We start from the raw sequence: 17,691 nt of genomic DNA on the forward strand, positions 1-17,691 counted from the left end.
AAGAGTGTTCTTAACATCCAGCAAGAATATTTTGTTTCAGGTAATTTCCTCTACTGAAAACAAAACATGAATATCAACGAAACAATCCAAAATTCATCACAATATCCAGTACTGGGACTAGGAATTAGGTTTCGACCCATTGATGAAGATCTTATACACTATCTACTCAAATTCGTTACTTGCAAGAATTTCACGTGTGATAATATTCAACTTGAGGATCTTTATGGGAATAAGAAGCCATGGGAGATATTCGAAGACAGTTCTAGTTCATCGCGAGGGGATGAGGACACTAAAAAGGTAAAATATTTCCTTACTAAGTTGAAGAGAAAAAAATCGGACAGTTTAAGGTTTAATCGTAGGTTGATTTGAGGAGGCAGTTGGTGGAAAGGGCTTGATAGAGTTAAAGCAGTTTATAAAGGGTCAAAGTTAGTTGGGATCAAGAAAAGTTATCGATATGAAGAAGATGGTGATCAAGTTAATAATATTGTTTGGAACATGAAAGAGTATAATCTTGATCCGAAAATATTGAAGGTGTTAAGGCAACGACGTTTGATTAAGCATGAGGACTATGCTTTGTGTTGCATTAAGCGTAAAATCGTGCATGCGCATGATCATAAGGAATCACGAAATTATATGCCTATGGAATTTTCCAGGGGAAACGACGTTGATGCTGTTATGAAGGTCATGCATTCGACAACTCTAAAACATGATCTTGACTATGTTACAAGTTCTTCCGAGGATCAAGGGACAAATTCTCACGATTTCTGTCCGAATTCAGATCAATTCACATCATCATTTGATTATAATGCGTTTCATGAGTTGCAACAAGACCAAAACAGTGAACAAGCGATCAGCCAAGTGCTGAATATTGAAGAGATGGCACCTTTTGCTCAAAGTCATATTGACTATGTCCCAAGTTCTTCAGACGAAGGAACAGCAAATTTTCACGATCCGTGTGCTTTAAGTCAATTCACATCATCTGATATTGACTTTCAGTTGCAATTACAAGACAATAATGTTGAATGTGATACAAGGGCTACTGTTTCATCAACATTAGTTGATCAAATGATGAACAATATTGATAATTTTGATAGAAAGGAGTACGAGTACCTCGTCAGTTCACTACCTGCAGGAAGATCAAACACTGCAACACCATCCCAGTTTCCTATCTGCATCGATGAATCTGGATATGATCACCACCTTCATGAGCAGATCGTCATGTGTCCAGTGGCTCAAGGAAGTGCTCCTATGGTACTTTATCAAGGAAATAATGCAGCACTATTTATGCCTGATCAGTGGTCAACATGTTGTGAAGAGCAAGTGAACCAAGTGCAGAATCTTGAAGAGACAACACCTATTACTTTTACTGATATGATACAATCATCAGATTATTCTGCTGATCCAACAACAGCCTTAGCTATGAACAGCGACATGTGCTTCTCCATTGAGGAATTATTGGGTTCTGATAATGATGTTATTGCAGCAGACTTCAGTTGGCAATATTTGCAAGACTAGGAATCAGTTGACAGCAATCAGTTGTTTATCACTTTGTATAGTCAGCTACTTGTTTCTTTTTCTTTTTTTCTTTTTTCTTTTTGAAATAAAGTAGGTAGTTTTGATAAATGCACATTGTAAACAGAGTTGCTCTTTATTCACGGATATGTAGGTGAAATTCTTTCATATAATCAAGTCAACAAAACATCAATTATTGGGCATGAGTACCGAGTGTGTCGGATAAAATCCCAGGTCAAATCTCAAATGTATGCGTACACAAAACATATATATGTAAAACAGTCTCACAAACTGTTATACGCAATCCGAGATATTAAAAAGTAGAAAGAATGAATGAAGAGTAGAGTGTTTTGAATCTGAAATGCTCTATTCATTAAATAATTAATCTCCATAACTGAATAATTGAAGCATACATGTCAACCTATATACAACCACAATAATCACCTTTTCTATCCTTAACCATGTTTCCTCGGATCGTCCAAGAGAAAAAGAAAGAAAAACCACAACATGATTACAACTCAAAGAACACATGAATGTTGGGGACCTGATATTTATCCAACCCCAGAAGAAAATTCACATAAACATAAAAAAAAATTGGCAGAATGATAGTTGAGCAGGAAAGCAGAGAAGAATTTAGAGAGCCAAAAGGTGAGTTCTCTTCAAGATTTCAAACTCTTTGGCTTAAGTTATCTAGCTTTGTAAGGATCCGTCCTGCATTAGTTTCAAGCTGAGACTATTATATCGTTCTCGTGAATACTGTCTTGACGCCTTCCTCCAATCTGTGCCAGTCTTCATCATTGTAGAGAATTCATCGTAACTTATCCGTCCATCCTGCAAGAGAATGAAATGTAAACACAAAATGTAATGATGCATGACAAAGTCATTTTTTTCCCAATCCACAATAAAACAAAAAACACAAGGAAACAGATCATAGAACACACAGAATATAAGTATATATTGCTGACCTTGTCAGTGTCTACATCTTGCATAATAGCATTGATAACTTCTTCGCTGTTGGCTTCAATCTCGTCATCTAAGGCCTCCCTTAACTCCTCAATTTCTATATATCCATTTTGGTTCTTATCAAAAAAGTCAAATGCTTTCTTCAGGTGCTCCTCATTTGCCATCTTTCTTAGGTGGACTGAAATTGCTACAAACTCCCCGTAGTCCAAAAATCCATCTTTATCAACATCACCCTGTGAAATATATCACTGATTAGTTTCTTGTGTCCCTCCAAAGTAGTTTTATAATGCCGTGGCTAATATTCTTATGTAGTTATACAAGTCATTTTTTAAGGAATATGTCATTTAAATACTTTGATTGGGTGCGGGAAACCTAATAGCAGCAGTAGATTATTGATTTATTTCGTCTTATTTTGTTGTTTCGAGATGGTTGAAACATTCAACTACGTAATAAAAGAGGAAGACAAGTCAAATACAACACAGAATTCAATACTTACAACATCCATAAGAATCTGTACATCAGATTCCGGAATTTGATGGCCAAGTTTCTGCAACCCAACTCTCAACTCGTCAACGTCAATCTTCCCTTTGTTACCTACATCCATCAATTGGAATCCCTCCTTTATGCCAGCCACTTCGTCCACCGTCAAATGCTCAGCAATCACCTGTGAGGTAGAAATGCAATTTATGAGAAAAACATTCACAGTAAAGAAAGAAAGAATAGAAGAAACATCAATGATCAATCTCTTGCTTATTTTACAAAGAGTTGGAACCGCACCCTTAAAGCTCTTTTCTTTAGCTTGTTCATCATAGAAAATTGCTTGAGCCTTGCTTTCACTGTTTCACCCAAAGAAACATTTGGAGCCTTCTTTGCATTTTGTATCCAGGGATGATCTATAAGCAGTCAGGGAGCAAAAATGTCATTGCTTTGAAAAGGAATAACGAATTTTCATATGGCATACAAAGTAAATCAAGAGAACTCTTTTAGGCAGTGCTTTACCTAGAACTTCTTGAGCAGTAAGCCTCTTGCTAGGGTCAGGGTTAAGCATCTTCTTCACAAGGTCTTTTGCATTGTCGGAGACCTTAGGCCAAGGGTCCCGTTTGAAATTCACAACAGAACGAATGATCGCTTGAGCAACTCCTTGTTCAGTTTCTGCAATGATAGAAAACGAAATTATATAAACACTATGCCGACCATAACAAAATCAGTACTAGTATTTAACCGTTGATTGATAAAATATTAGAACCGCTAGATAACCTTCTTCTTTTCTACTGTTATTATGAAGTAAAAACTAAAGAAGCTAGCATAATTGATTTGCCAATCACAGTTTGCTTGGAAACATATTATTAGGATCACCAATTTATATACCAAAAGAAACTTCAATGAGAAAATTTCTTCACGAGCAACGTTTATTTAAGAATGCTATAAAAACGGAGCAAGCTATTTTCGAAGTTCAAAGTATCAATTTACAAGGCAAGGGGGTCACTACAGATAAATTGAAGCAAGTCAAGATACATTTATAGGTAAATATCATGCATTGCATATAATCATCATCACTAAGAGTTATCGTTTTTACTCTAAAAATCTCATTTTAAGACTTGTCCTCATAGACAAGACTGTAGACGCGGAACAATTATTTTCCCCTGATAAATAATATGAGCAACAAGACATCACCAAATAGTCTGGTGAAGTAGATTTCCATTATGTTTTAGGAATGACAGTAAAAGTGCACTATTCTCCCTAAGATGCAACAAACTTCGACCGTTCTGTTTCAACAATTCTTCCCCAATAGAATTGTCAAGGAGTATTAAGTCCCCTTTAGTACCCCAGTAACCCCCCCCCCCCCCGGGCCAAAAAAGAAAGAAAAGAGTTAATGATCCTAATACTGAAATATGGAGAGTGAACGGGGGGACAAGAATAACATGCAAAACATTTTGTAATGTGAATTACCAATAACTTTAACACTAACCTGCCCAAAATGGTGGGACACCACACAGCAAGATGTAGAGAATTACTCCAGCACTCCATACATCCACTTCTGGACCATAGTCTCTCTTCAGCACCTCAGGAGCCATATAGTATGGACTTCCCACAATTTCATTAAATCTCTCACCTGTAAACCAATATGACAGGCTAAACAGTGAATATAATGTTCAATTATTCAAATGCAGCAAGATATATATATTGGAGTAAGATATTTACCAGGCTTAAAGAATACTGAGAGACCAAAATCAATTGCCTTCAATGGTGCTGTCTCTTTCTTGTTTTCAAACAAGAAGTTTTCAGGTTTGAGGTCACGATGCATCACCCCATGCTTATGGCACATCTGGAAACCCAAACAAAAAGAAGTAATTCAATATCGAATAACTAACCAGCCATGTTTGGAAACAATTCAAACATATTGGTGAATTTGCATCTTGTCAAGCAGTTAATATCTTTCCTTTTACAAGTCTCATATAGTTGATCTCTTTTTACTGAAAACGGCACAATTCTCTGATACAACAAAGAAAGCATAAACCAATTACTCCACAAAAAGGTCATTTTCCTCATTCCTCCACATGATTAAACACATTCATATATAACTAGCACCCTAAAAGCATATAAAGCAATCATGGCAATTCATTAAAGCTGTTGTGCCAATTCCCCCGTTTTACTTAACTAACAGATAGTTCAAATCTAAACAACCAAATCTAAACAACACCACTAAGAGTAGACCATTAAATAATTAAGGAATAACACAGCTTATCTTAAAAACAAGAAAAAGCAAATCTTTACCAGAATCACTTCAACAATTGTGCGAGTGACAGCAGCTGCTGCTCTCTCAGTATAATGCCCCCTTGCAACGATCCGATCAAACAGTTCACCACCCTCACACAACTCCATAACTATATGGACTGCATTATCATCCTCATAAGTATCCTTTAAGGTAACAATATTAGGATGCTTAGGCAAATGCTTCATGATCTCAACTTCTCTCCTTACATCCTCGATATCCACTCGAGTTCTAAGTTTCTTCTTTGATATCGATTTACAAGCATACACATCTCCAGTTGCTTTGTCAGTAGACAAATATGTAACCCCAAATTCACCTCGCCCGAGCTCACGCCCTAGCTCATACGCAGCCTCAATATCCGTACCAGTTGGATTGTCCAGCACATAGGACTTGTTTCCACCATTCCCAGGAGCATAGTCAACAGAAAATGGATTTGGCTTATTTTTTCCCCTTTTCTTCACCTCTGCATCTGAAGTTTGTGGTACTGCACAACAATTACCCATTGGAACAGATCTTCAAAAGCCAAAAAGGGTCTCAAGATCTTAACTTTCCCACCAAACTAATACAACAAAAAACCCCAAATTCTCAAAGGTGAAGATCCAATTTTCCTTATCTTCACCTAAAACTAAAAGGGTCTCAAAATCTTAGCTTTCCCAACCAAATCAGTACAACAAAATCTCAACTTTCACAGCTAAACCACCAAAAGGGTCTTTCAAGATTGCAACTATACTAGTCAAACTTCAATCAAGATCCAATTTTTATAAATGATTTACATAGAAATCAAGAAAAGAGCAAGTGGGGTTACCTTAAATCCTCAAAAACTTCAATACTACCTAAGAAAAATCTCAGATCTCAACAAAACCCAATTTGAGGTAAAAAGGAACAATAAACCCTGAGGTTTTTGTAGAGGTCTGATGATATTAAGAAATGAAAAAAAATCAAAGTGTTTGTGGATGAAATAAGATCTGAACAGGAAATTAAGGTGTGAAGAAAGACAATTATAAACAAGAAGGTAGATTAAGAGCAAAGGTCAAAAGTAGTTTCATGGAAACTTCCCACCTATGCACGTTGCTCAACTCTCTTGTGAATGTGTTTTTCTGACCTCTTCTTTGTTTTAGACAAATTTGTCCAATCAAAACCACATTGGTATAAACAAAATGGGGTATTTTTATATACTCACGCTTCAATTTACGTGAACTTATTTTTTTATTAATCAATGTCAATATTTGAAAATAATTTATTTTTATATAATAGTAATTTATAGTCACATAAAATATTTATTTAACATTACAAATTTAAAAATATTCTCTTTTTTTAAAATGTCGTGTTAAGTTAAATGAATTCACATAAATTGAAACTGAAGGGTATATATTTTGCTTATTATTTTGCTTATTATTAAAAAATGTCATCTTTTTGTAACAAATGCATATCGGTGAAAAAGCATTGGCTATTAATCAATTGTGTTTACAAAAGTGCTCCATCTCATCTCTTTTGTCATCACCAAGAGTCCTGATCCACCGTCTCACCCTCCCTCCAATAATGTTTGATTTCTTAAAGTGTTATGTGGTTGGTGAATAAGTTATTTTGAGATTAATAGTGATGAATTATATTATTGAAATTAATAATGATGAGTTAAATCAGGGAAGAAGGGAGCATATAACATGTAGGATCGGTAGAATTTAGTAATTTTGATTTAAGCTCTATATTTCTGTAAAGAATATTAAATATGTACAAAATGGAATTCAAATCTTAGTTAGTACTTAACACTTGAGGCATGGGTTTAAGTCCTTGTAAAGCATGGAATTTATGAAATTGTAGCTTTTGGGTTGAAAAAGGGAGGAAAAGAAGAACCTAATAAATGAGAATTTTAATTTCAGTGAACAGACTAAAAATCTAGAAAGATAATACCGACTGTAGCAAATGCAGGTTGACAAATATATCGACTTCTAGAACAGAGTATAAACATGCAGTAGACAATAAATAAATAAATGCACTTTACTGTTCAAAAGTTTCCTATTATTTACTATTAATAGTAGTAGTAAAGTATGTTGCCTTTTTTGTGAAAAAATATTCACTTTATTATTCCTCCATTAGATGGCATCACAGTGTCTCCGTTGTTTCCAATTTCTTTTGCTTCTATTTTGGCATAAACATGTTAAAACCAATGCAACACATGCATTATTTTAGCAAAAAAGTTGTTTCGTCTCTTTTTTATTTACTTACTTTGGAAATCATTCTGTTTGTGGATTGAGAACAAAATTATACTCAATCTACTCATGGGATATTACTTCATATTGCTTTATTTTTAAAATTTAGTTTTAATTAGTTTGGTACCCCTTTTTAAAGTACAACAACATATAAACATTCTTGTTATTGATTATATTTTGTTAAACATTAATATTATTGATTTTTTATTAAATTTAATTAGGATGAGGGCGTTTCAACCACAAAAGTCTTAATTCCTTTAGCTAACTCTCCTCATACTGCCTATGGGATAAAAATATGATCAAGTTCTCCTAATCTTCATTAAGCTAATAGACTCTTTTTGTCCTACTATTCTGTATGGTACGCCAATTATTTGGAGGGTCCAGCTGTTTTTCTTAGATATTTTACTTGTATATAATTATACTATACTGTTTAAGTTTACACGGTTGTATTTAATTGAATACATAATAATTTAAGAAGAAAAAAAAGACTTTTATAGTGTACAAAAAGTATTCTTTTCGAAATAGATTAGAATTTTTTTTTTAAAAAGGTGGTTAGTGTATAAAATGGAACAATTAAGGAAGTGCTCATATGATTGAAGTGCTCCAATATATGATTGATTATTAAAGTAAGAAGTTACTTTTTGTGATTATCAAATAAAAATAAAGGGTAGTTCAGTCATTTCATGCCGTTTCTATAAGAAGCATTGCCTCCTCATAGGTTGTAGGCTGTATTGAATTGGTCAAACTCGGGGTGTTTGACTTTGCACGCAACGTTTTCAATTATGTTTCCTAAATATTAAAATAACAATAACAATAATGATGTCAATCAAAGTGATATTTGGCTGACTCCAGTCCACAAGAATTGGACTGTGAATCGTTTTAATAATTTCTTTTTTAATCTTAGACAACTGGCTAAAGGCTACATCGGTGTATATTTATTACTGTTATATATAAGAGCAAATGTGAGGACTTTTGTAGTCCTCACAATAATTTTTAAATTTTTTTAAAACTTTTTAATTAATTACTTTTAGGTTCTAATTTTATTTATTTAAGTCAATTTTTTTGTTTTTGTTTTTAAAGTCTACTTCTCAAAAGCTATCGAACCTCTCACCTCATTTTTCACGTTCTTTGATTTTCTGATTGGTGCTCGATATCCGCATTTGAGCCCAATTAATCCGATAATTCGCATCGCATCGCGCCTATTCGGGGAGCGCTTCCTCCAAAGATTTTTTTTTCCATATCCATGTTCGAACCCCTAATCCCTAATTAAGAGGAGCGCCTCCATCTCGTCGCACAAGTTAAATTATGTATTTGTCTTAAAAGTTCATTAACTATGTATAGATTATTTATTTAGAACTAAATAACTTCGAAAATTAGGATACATAAGTTATAATGTCAAATTACGGTTCCAAATTTGATTTGAATTAAATAATTTCATCAAAATGGAAGTTAAAATATTAAAGGAGTGGAATGAAAATTTTGCTTTTATATAACTACCCGGCAATTCGCAGAATTGCCCTTCTTTTGGGGTGGTCTTTAAATTTTGCCCTTCATATTTGCGGTCTTTAAATTTTGCCCTTCATATTTGTGGTCTTTAAGTTTTGCCTTAGCTTGGATACCGAGGTTTTGGGTTCGAACCCCCGCTCAAGCATAAAATAAAGAAATAATTTCGCAAGCGGGGTGGAGGGAGTGTCCGCCCCCTCCCATAACTTCCTTAAGGAAAAACTAAAGTTATGCGGGGGGGGGGCATAACTTTTCCTCAAGACATAATTTAGTTATGCCTTATGGAGCAAAACTTTTCCTTAAGCTATGCGCCTTATAGCGTACTTTTAATTAAGGCATAACCAAAAGTATGCCTTAACTAAAAGTGTGCCTTGAAAAGTTAAAAAAAAAAAAATGTCTCAAGGCAAAGTCGCCCCCCCGCATAACTTCCTTAAGGAAAAACTAAAGTTATGCCGGAGGGGATAATTTAGTTTTGCCTTGGGGCAAAACTTTTCCTTAAGGAATTATGCCTTATGGGGTACTTTTAATTAAGGCATAACCAAAAGTATGCCTTAACTAAAAGTTTAAAAAAAAAAAAAAAAAATGTCTCAAGGCAAAGTCTGCCCCTCAAGATAACTTCCTTAAGGAAAAACTAAAGTTATGCTTGAGGGGGCATAACTTTTCCTCAAGGTATAATTTAGTTTTGCCTTATGGGGCAAAATTTTCCTTAAGGAACTATGCCTTATAGGGCATACTTTTAATTAAGGCATAACTAAAAGTATGCCTTAACTAAAAGTGTGCCTTTAAAAGTTTAAAAAAAAAAAAAAAAAAATGTCTCAAGGCAAAGTCGCCCTCCGATAACTTCCTTAAGGAAAAACTAAAGTTATGCGGGAGGGGGCATAACTTTTCCTCAAGGCATAATTTAGTTTTACCTTATGGGGCAAAATTTTTCCTTAAGGAACTATGCCTTATGGGTATACTTTTAATTAAGGCATAACCAAAAGTATGCCTTAACTAAAAGTGTGCCTTGAAAAGTTAAAAAAAAAAAAAAAAAAATGTCTCAAGGCAAAGTCTTCCCTCCCAAGATAACTTCCTTAAGGAAAACTAAAGTTATGCCGAGGGGGCATAACTTTTCCTCAAGGCATAATTTAGTTTTGCCTTATGGGGCAAAATTTTTCCTTAAGGAACTATGCCTTATGGGGTATACTTTTAATTAAGGCATAACCAAAAGTATGCCTTAACTAAAAGTGTGCCTTGAAAAGTTAAAAAAAAAAAAAAATGTCTCAAGGCAAAGTCTGCCCCCTCCGGCATAACTTTGATTTTTCCTTAAGGATTGTATCTTTGGATCCGGCATACACTCTCCCTCACTTCGTCTTGCGAATTTATTTTTTATTTTATGCACGAACGGGGTTCGAACCTGTAACCTCGGTATCCAAGTCAAGGGCAAAACTTAAAGAACACAAATATGAGGGGCAAAATTTAAAGACCACCCCAAAAGAAGGGCAATCCGTGCAAAAAATTGTAACTACCCACTTGTGGGACTACAATGGGTATATGGTTGTGTTGTTGTTGTTGTACACTTGTACTAACACAAATTATATTTCTTTAGTTAAAATATCTGTTTTTATATCTTGAGTTTGGGCCCGGACTTAGCACGGGCCTCACATAACTAGTATATATATATACACTCAAAAATGGTAGCTTATATTTGTTCCAATTAGTCGAGTGTTAGTTAACTGAGATATATAAAACCCTAAGAGTGTTAATTAATTGATACATGTTAGTTAACTGAGATGTACTTTTTCCGTTTCAATTTATGTGAACCTTTTCGAAGTGTGAGGGTCAAACTTCATAACTTTGATCGTGCATTTTGACATAGATTTTTTGAGTTTATAAAAATAAAATTTATGTATTCAGAAACTACACAAAAAGTACTATAAGTCATGATAATTTATAATTTAAATAATTAAGAAAAAATATTAGAAAAACGTGGTCAAAGAAGCATCTCGTAAACTCCCCAAATAATAAGAGATTCACATAAATTGAAATAGAGGGAGTATGAAAGATTCATGAGAATTTAAATCTATATGCATAAGCAAATTAGATCTTGGAAAGGAGGACAAACTCCTATGAAGCACGAAAACTTCACTTCCCAACTTTAAGCTTAGCTTCCAACAATTGTAAAAAGCAAATTGATGTTATTTGATACACTACAGAGACAGAGAGTTGTGGTGAGATGAATAATATCATTCCATCTTTAATCCGAGATCTTGAATTTGAGCTCCGGAATATGGAGAAAAAAAATTATGGTAAGACGCATGTACTTTCCTCTTTAATGAGTCTTACTAAGGTTGTCAAAATCAGCTCATGAAAGCATGATCCGCCCAACTCGCTCAAGTTTGGATTGAACATTGACCCACCCAATTATTAGCTTAGCCCATAAAAATTTAGGCTGATATGAAGCCCAAATTGACCCATGAAAAATCTTGTCAAAAGATTTTTTTTTTTCATATATGTTATATATAGCTATAATACAAAAATAAAATAGTTTTATTAGGTACTCAAAAATTATTAAAAAAAAAAACAAACAAGGATATTAAAAACTTAGTAAAAATTAGGCGGGTTGGTTATGACCTACTTTTTAAACCATTGCAACGCAACTCAATTCAGTTGAAGTAACTTTTGGGCGGGTTATTTATTAACGGGCGATTCACAGTAATGCCCTTATTTTGGGGTGGTCTTTAATTTTTGCCCATCAAAATGAAAGTATTTAACTTTTGCCCTTCGGCTAAAACCTCAGGGTTTCGGGTTCGAATCCCTGCTCAAGCGAAAAAAGAAAAAAAATGACTAGGCAGAGATTGCCTATAAACTCTACCCCATCGAGCATAGTTTGCCTGCAAAAATCTATCTTAAGGCAGAGTTTGCCTGCAAAGTATACCTAAGGTAGAGTTTTGCAGGCAAGCTATGCCTTAGCAAATTCTACCTTAAGGTAAGGCAGAATTTTGCCTTAAAATTCAGCCTTGCGAATCCAAGTTCCACCTGGCGAATTTTTTTTAAAATTTTTGACTGAGCGGGGGTTCAAACCAGGAACCTAGGAGTTTTAGGCGAAAGGCAAAAATTAAAGACCAACAATTTGAGGCGCAAAAATTAAAGACCAATGCATTTAGAGGGCACTCCGCACAAAAAAATGTTTATTAACTCATCCCATTTTGACCCGCCCAAATTCAGTCCAACGCGCCCATTTGACGCCCCTAGGTCTTACTCAACACGAATCTAGATTAGTAGGGCGGCCAGTGTGTTGTACTGGACATTGGATGGTGGGAAAATGCTATTTGATACAAGTTGATGGAAGCAATCTTGATATAGTAAAACTCAATAACTCCGTTTTTTATTTGACTTTGCGGAGTAGATCATAAGGCAGCAATTCTTTCACCCCAAAAAAAAGATCCGGAAAAAAGGAAGTGTATCTTGAATTAAAAACAAAGCTAAGATTTCAATAATGAGCTTGGTGTGCGTTATTTTTAATTTCTTGCTAAAAAAAATAGCTAGTTTTATGTAGGGAAGATAGTACTGCTAATAATGCATTTGCAATAAAATTTAACAATTATAATAAGAAGCAATATCTATATACAGTATTAGCTTATTTATATGGTTTGGTTGTCACCATTATTAATTTCATTACTTTAGCTGCTTAATTCGGTGATTAAGTCAGATTTGGCATGTTGTGGAATCTTTTTTCCTCTTTTATACCAAAAAAGAACAAAGAAATATTTAAATAGTAATTGAATGATTCCCATCGAATTGTATTATTGACTAATTCTAGCTCTTGTATCCAATTGGCATGCCGGCCCGGTGGTTGAGTTTCAATTCATTTTCTTTAGAAATAAGAATATTAATTAGGTCAAAGTCCATTGCAATCTTGATTGACGGGAGAACACAATCTTTGAAGAAAGTCAAAATTGAAATTGTTAAAAATAAATTTGTGTGTACTCAATTTTTTCTTGGAAGAAATTAATTGAAAGTCACATGTACAACGTACAAGCATGTATGCTCCAACGTTTTCCCAAAAGAAAATTTTAGTGCATGTTCGTGGCAATCTAGATGCAATCATCTCTAAGATATTACTTTTCGTGGTGATTATATAAATATGTCGTTACCAAAATTATTGCTTTTTGTGATGAGTTTTATGGGATGCCATGAACCCTATATTTTGTGACGACTAGGGAGTTGCTATGAAAAACTCCATTTTTTTTAACTATATAGAAACATGAGACTAGGGAGTTGCTATGAAAAACTCCATTTTTTTTAACTATATAGAAACTCATGTTTCTATATAGTTGAAATATAGGATCGTCGTCAGTCACCACTCAATTTAAACAAAAAAAAAAAAAAAAAAAATTGGACCCCACCACATCCAAACTCATGTAAAAGAAAATAATCAAATTTCTACTTTGTTTCGTTTTAAACATGTAAAATTAATTTAATAATTTGAACTAATGTAAATTTGATTTAATTTTAGAATTATCCAAATCAAAATTTGATAAAAAAAATAATAACTATTGTTTAGGTCCAATTTACATACATTAACAACAAAATATTTTACACCTTTAAATTAATCGAATTAAAATTCAAGTCATCAACTGATGCTTAAATATTGCTATTGTTTTGTCTCAAAGAGTGGAAAATAGTTTCCTTTTAAACAATTCTTCTCTTTTAAAAAGTATTAATAAATTTTTGCAAACTTTTTATTCATAGCAAACATTAATATAATAAAGTTTTGGATACGGAGCACAAACCACAGTGTTATATTAATCGTGTTTTGAACATACAACTTATTAATAATATAAGTAAAAGATTCAAGCGAATTTTTATTTAAAAAGCTGAGAAAATAATGAATAAAATAATTGCAATTTGAGAAATTATATAACCAATTAACATTAATAAGAACAAATTTTGAAATAAAGAAAAATATATGGGTCAAAAAATCAATTTGATGTGTAACTATATAACATAAACTTTAGTAGAATTTAAATTAAATTTTAAAGAAAATACATTTATGATGTGAGACTACACGATAATATTTTCACTAAATTGATATAAATGATAAAAGTATTTATTAACAATATATCATTGTAATTATGAAAGAAGAACAGAAGCAAATATTGTATCATGCTAACAACTTTTCTGCTATCTGCAAGATAAATTACGCATTTGAATTATGCGCTGAACTTTCTAATTTTTATTTGTGAATGGTAAATAAGAAATGATTGATCTTCAGGAGAATAATGTATAATAACTCACGATTGTTGTATAAAATACAATTCAATCTAAGAAGCAAATATATATCTTTGCAAACCTAATAAATTTATAGCATTAGCCGATAGTAAAAAATAATTATCTTTGCAAACCTAACAAATTATAGCATTAGGCGATAGTAAAAAATAATAAGTTATGTTGCTTTATTAAATTATACTACTAAAGTTTTGGTTAGGACCAGTAAAATGTAAAGATTTCAACGGAACAAAATCTTTGAAATGAAATGAAACCAAATAATTTCCTGTACGTACTTCTAAGAACGAAAATATTGTCATACTAATATTATGTTTGTCGTTAACTCATATTAGGCCTATTGGGCCCGTGCGAAACACGGGCATCAACATCTAGTCTTATAGAGATTTTGCATCATGCGTCCGTTTAATAATTTTTGTTTACATTTATGTCCAATTTTTTCTAGAACTTATATATATCTAGCTATTGCTAAAAATAATCGAACTTTTGATGAAATTTTTTGAGGAGCTCCACCGGAAGTTGGCTTGTCGGAGATTTTCCAATAGATTTTTCATCAGAAATCCCATATTTTCATAGACCTCCCTCAGAAATTCACTTGTTTTTAGTAGCAGCACGTAGTTGAAGCTTTATAAGTTTGTCGTTATAATGAAGTTGACTGGAGTCACTTCACATGGGTGGCGAAATTAGAATTTTCATTAATTCGATTCAAAATATAAAAAAAAATATATAAAAAAACAATTTTTATACAATGTAATTTCTCAATAAAAGTGTGTCAATCGACTCTTCGTGTGCTTCACATGTGGTAAGAAATTACGACATGCCAACCAACATTTATTTTTACCTATATATCAACTGACCCTTCTTGATCATTTTCTAGAATATACTGTATACAATCATCCACACTGTAATCTAATGGGCTATTAAGGACCACTGAGGTAGCAATAAATGGGGTTTGCTAACATGATTCAGACAAAAGCAAAGATTTGCTGTCCAATATTAATCCAACATACAAGTAGGGTCTCCCTCCCGCAGGAACTCCCCTTTGCTCCCTTGGTTACTCGAACTCGCAAACTTCGGATTGAAAGTGGAGAGCGCTTACCATCTGAGCAACCCCATCTTATTATAACATGTTTGTTTAAACATAGAGAACATCTAAAATCTTCAAGTGACAAGAAAAAAATCTTTTTTTTGCGCGGATTGCCCTCCAAAGTCACTGATCTTTAATTTTTGCCCCTCAAATTGCTGGTCTTTAATTTTTGTCATTCGCCTAATGCCCCGAGGTTCTGGATTCGAACGCCGACTTAGTCAAAAAAAAAAAAAAAAATCGCAAGGCAGAGTTTCGTAGCAAAATTAGGTCTATTCTGACAAAAAATAGGCCTTAAGATAGAGGTTGGCAAAATTCCAGCTGAGTAAAAAAATATGCTTGCAGGCAAAACTTTGCCTTATAAGGAGAGTTTGCAGGTAAACTCTGCCTTAAGGGAGAGTTTTGCAAGCAAACTTTACCTTGCGAAACTTTTTTTAATTTTTGACTGAGCGAGAATTCGAATTCGAAAATTAAGAGTTTTAGGCGAAAAACAAAAATTCAAGACCAGCAATTTGAGGGACAAAAATAAAGGCCACCCCCGAATAAAGACTATCGTGCAAATTGCCCGGAAAAATACTAATACTGTATGGTTGGGCTAAAATGCCTTTAATGAGAACTTTGACAACATCCAACTTCATAGCCCATAAAATATTGAAGTCTGAAAACCAAAAAACAAAATCGAGAGGGTATAAGGGTGAACTGGGTTTTGTTGGGTTAACATAGGAACCCGCGACTTTTGTAGGACAAAAAAAAAAAAGTTAAACCAAACTAATACAAAAAAAAAAAAAAACATAAATAGTATTCACGCACTAATTTAGTGCGTGAAAGGACCAAACTGCAAAATAACGGTTTGACGCACGCACAAAATTTGTGCGTGAATGAGGCTCTTCATTTTGCTCTCATATTTGTCTCTTCCTTATGTATTGGGCCTACATTATTGTACGCAGAAAAAAATATTAGGTTCTATATAAAATATTAACGTTTTGGAATCTTGACACACGACTAATCGTTGGTCAAAGTATGAAAAAAATACTAAGTTTTTTTTTTTTTTTTAAAAAAAAAGTTTACCAAATTTTTTTTCTTCAGTGCTAGTATGCAAAAAAAAAAAAAAAAAAATTCTTTAGCGTAGTAAAATACTGCGCTAAAGCAGTTAACGGCTCCGTCTCCGTAACTTTTTTTTTTATTGGGGTATTTTGGTTCACTTGATTTTTTATTGAGTCATTTTGGTTCCGGACCCCAAAATGAACTATACACAGTGAAACAGAGAAAGATAAATCAAACAGTATTAGATAGACCAAGATCCTAGCAGAATAATAACAGGAAAACGAGAAAAGAAGAATTAAAAAAGAATAAAAGGTGCACCGTCAAAAAATCTATATGTGTTTTCAATATTCTTTGATTCTCAACTTAAAAAAAAAAAAGGACCCATTTATTTGTTCACTATAAAAAAAAAAAAAAAAAAAAAAGAGGAAGAAAAGCAATTAATAAGAAGAAGAAAATGAAGGAAAGAGAGCAAAGAAGAGAGCAAGGAAGAGACAAATATGAGAGCAAAATGAAGAGCCTCATTCACGCACAAATTTTGTGCGTGAAAGGCCAAACTGTTATTTTTGCAGTTTGGTCCTTTCACGCACTAAATTAGTGCGTGAATACTATTTATGTTTTTTTTTTTTTGTATTAGTTTGGTTTAACTTTTTTTTTTTGTCCTACAAAAGTCGCGGGTTCCTTAACATAGAGGTTCATTCGCTGGCTCAGGCCCATACATTTTGGAGCGACATGGTCACAAAGTTGTAAGAAAACACACTTCACACCTAATGTTTAAATCAAATAAATAATTAACTATTCATCATATATGTTACAATTTAAGTTGAGAACACATATCATCTAGTCATAATTAAGCGGAGAACGCCTATATGCAAAACATACTTATATTTATTGGTAACATCACCTGCGACTGAGTTTTCCAGTTGTAATAAAGCTCTAACGTCACCATTACTTTTATTTTGACGAAGATAAATGTTAATGAGAATAACTTTCGTTCTTCCGAGATGACAAAAAAAAAAATGTTAATGAGACATTTGTTATATTAGAATTTTATTAATTATTGTTGATTTTACCAAGAAGTCACGAGGCATTACCTTAGATCAAAGAAAATCAATAACCCAAGCATCGCTTGGGGTGTGTTTAGTAAGACGAAAGTCATTTCTCAAAAACTACAATAGCAAAGAATAATATACCTACTGTAATTTCGCAAGTAGGGTATGAGGAGGCAGAGTATACGCAGATCTTATTCCTACCATGGGAGGCAGAAACGTTATTTCTGATAGACCCTCGGCTCAAAGAAAAGCAAATCAAAGCAGTCCGGGAAAAGAAATGACAGAAAT

At 33.4% G+C, this 17,691-nt stretch overlaps 1 protein-coding gene across 1 annotated transcript; it reads right to left on the reverse strand.

The window, feature by feature from the left end:
- Window positions 1-1,860: 1,860 nt before the first annotated feature.
- Window positions 1,861-6,363, reverse strand: LOC132049133 (calcium-dependent protein kinase 32-like). The gene is made up of 8 exons (XM_059439814.1): window positions 5,251-6,363; window positions 4,678-4,801; window positions 4,445-4,588; window positions 3,475-3,627; window positions 3,253-3,368; window positions 2,972-3,139; window positions 2,478-2,708; window positions 1,861-2,343 (listed from the first exon to the last, which is right to left on the reverse strand). Exons 1-8 carry the CDS (start codon window positions 5,749-5,751, stop codon window positions 2,203-2,205), a joined length of 1,578 nt encoding a protein of 525 aa, XP_059295797.1. The 5' UTR covers window positions 5,752-6,363; the 3' UTR covers window positions 1,861-2,202.
- Window positions 6,364-17,691: the final 11,328 nt, after the last annotated feature.

This window comes from Lycium ferocissimum, chromosome 3, assembly GCF_029784015.1.
Source record: "Lycium ferocissimum isolate CSIRO_LF1 chromosome 3, AGI_CSIRO_Lferr_CH_V1, whole genome shotgun sequence".
In the NCBI taxonomy this organism is placed as follows: domain Eukaryota; kingdom Viridiplantae; phylum Streptophyta; class Magnoliopsida; order Solanales; family Solanaceae; genus Lycium; species Lycium ferocissimum.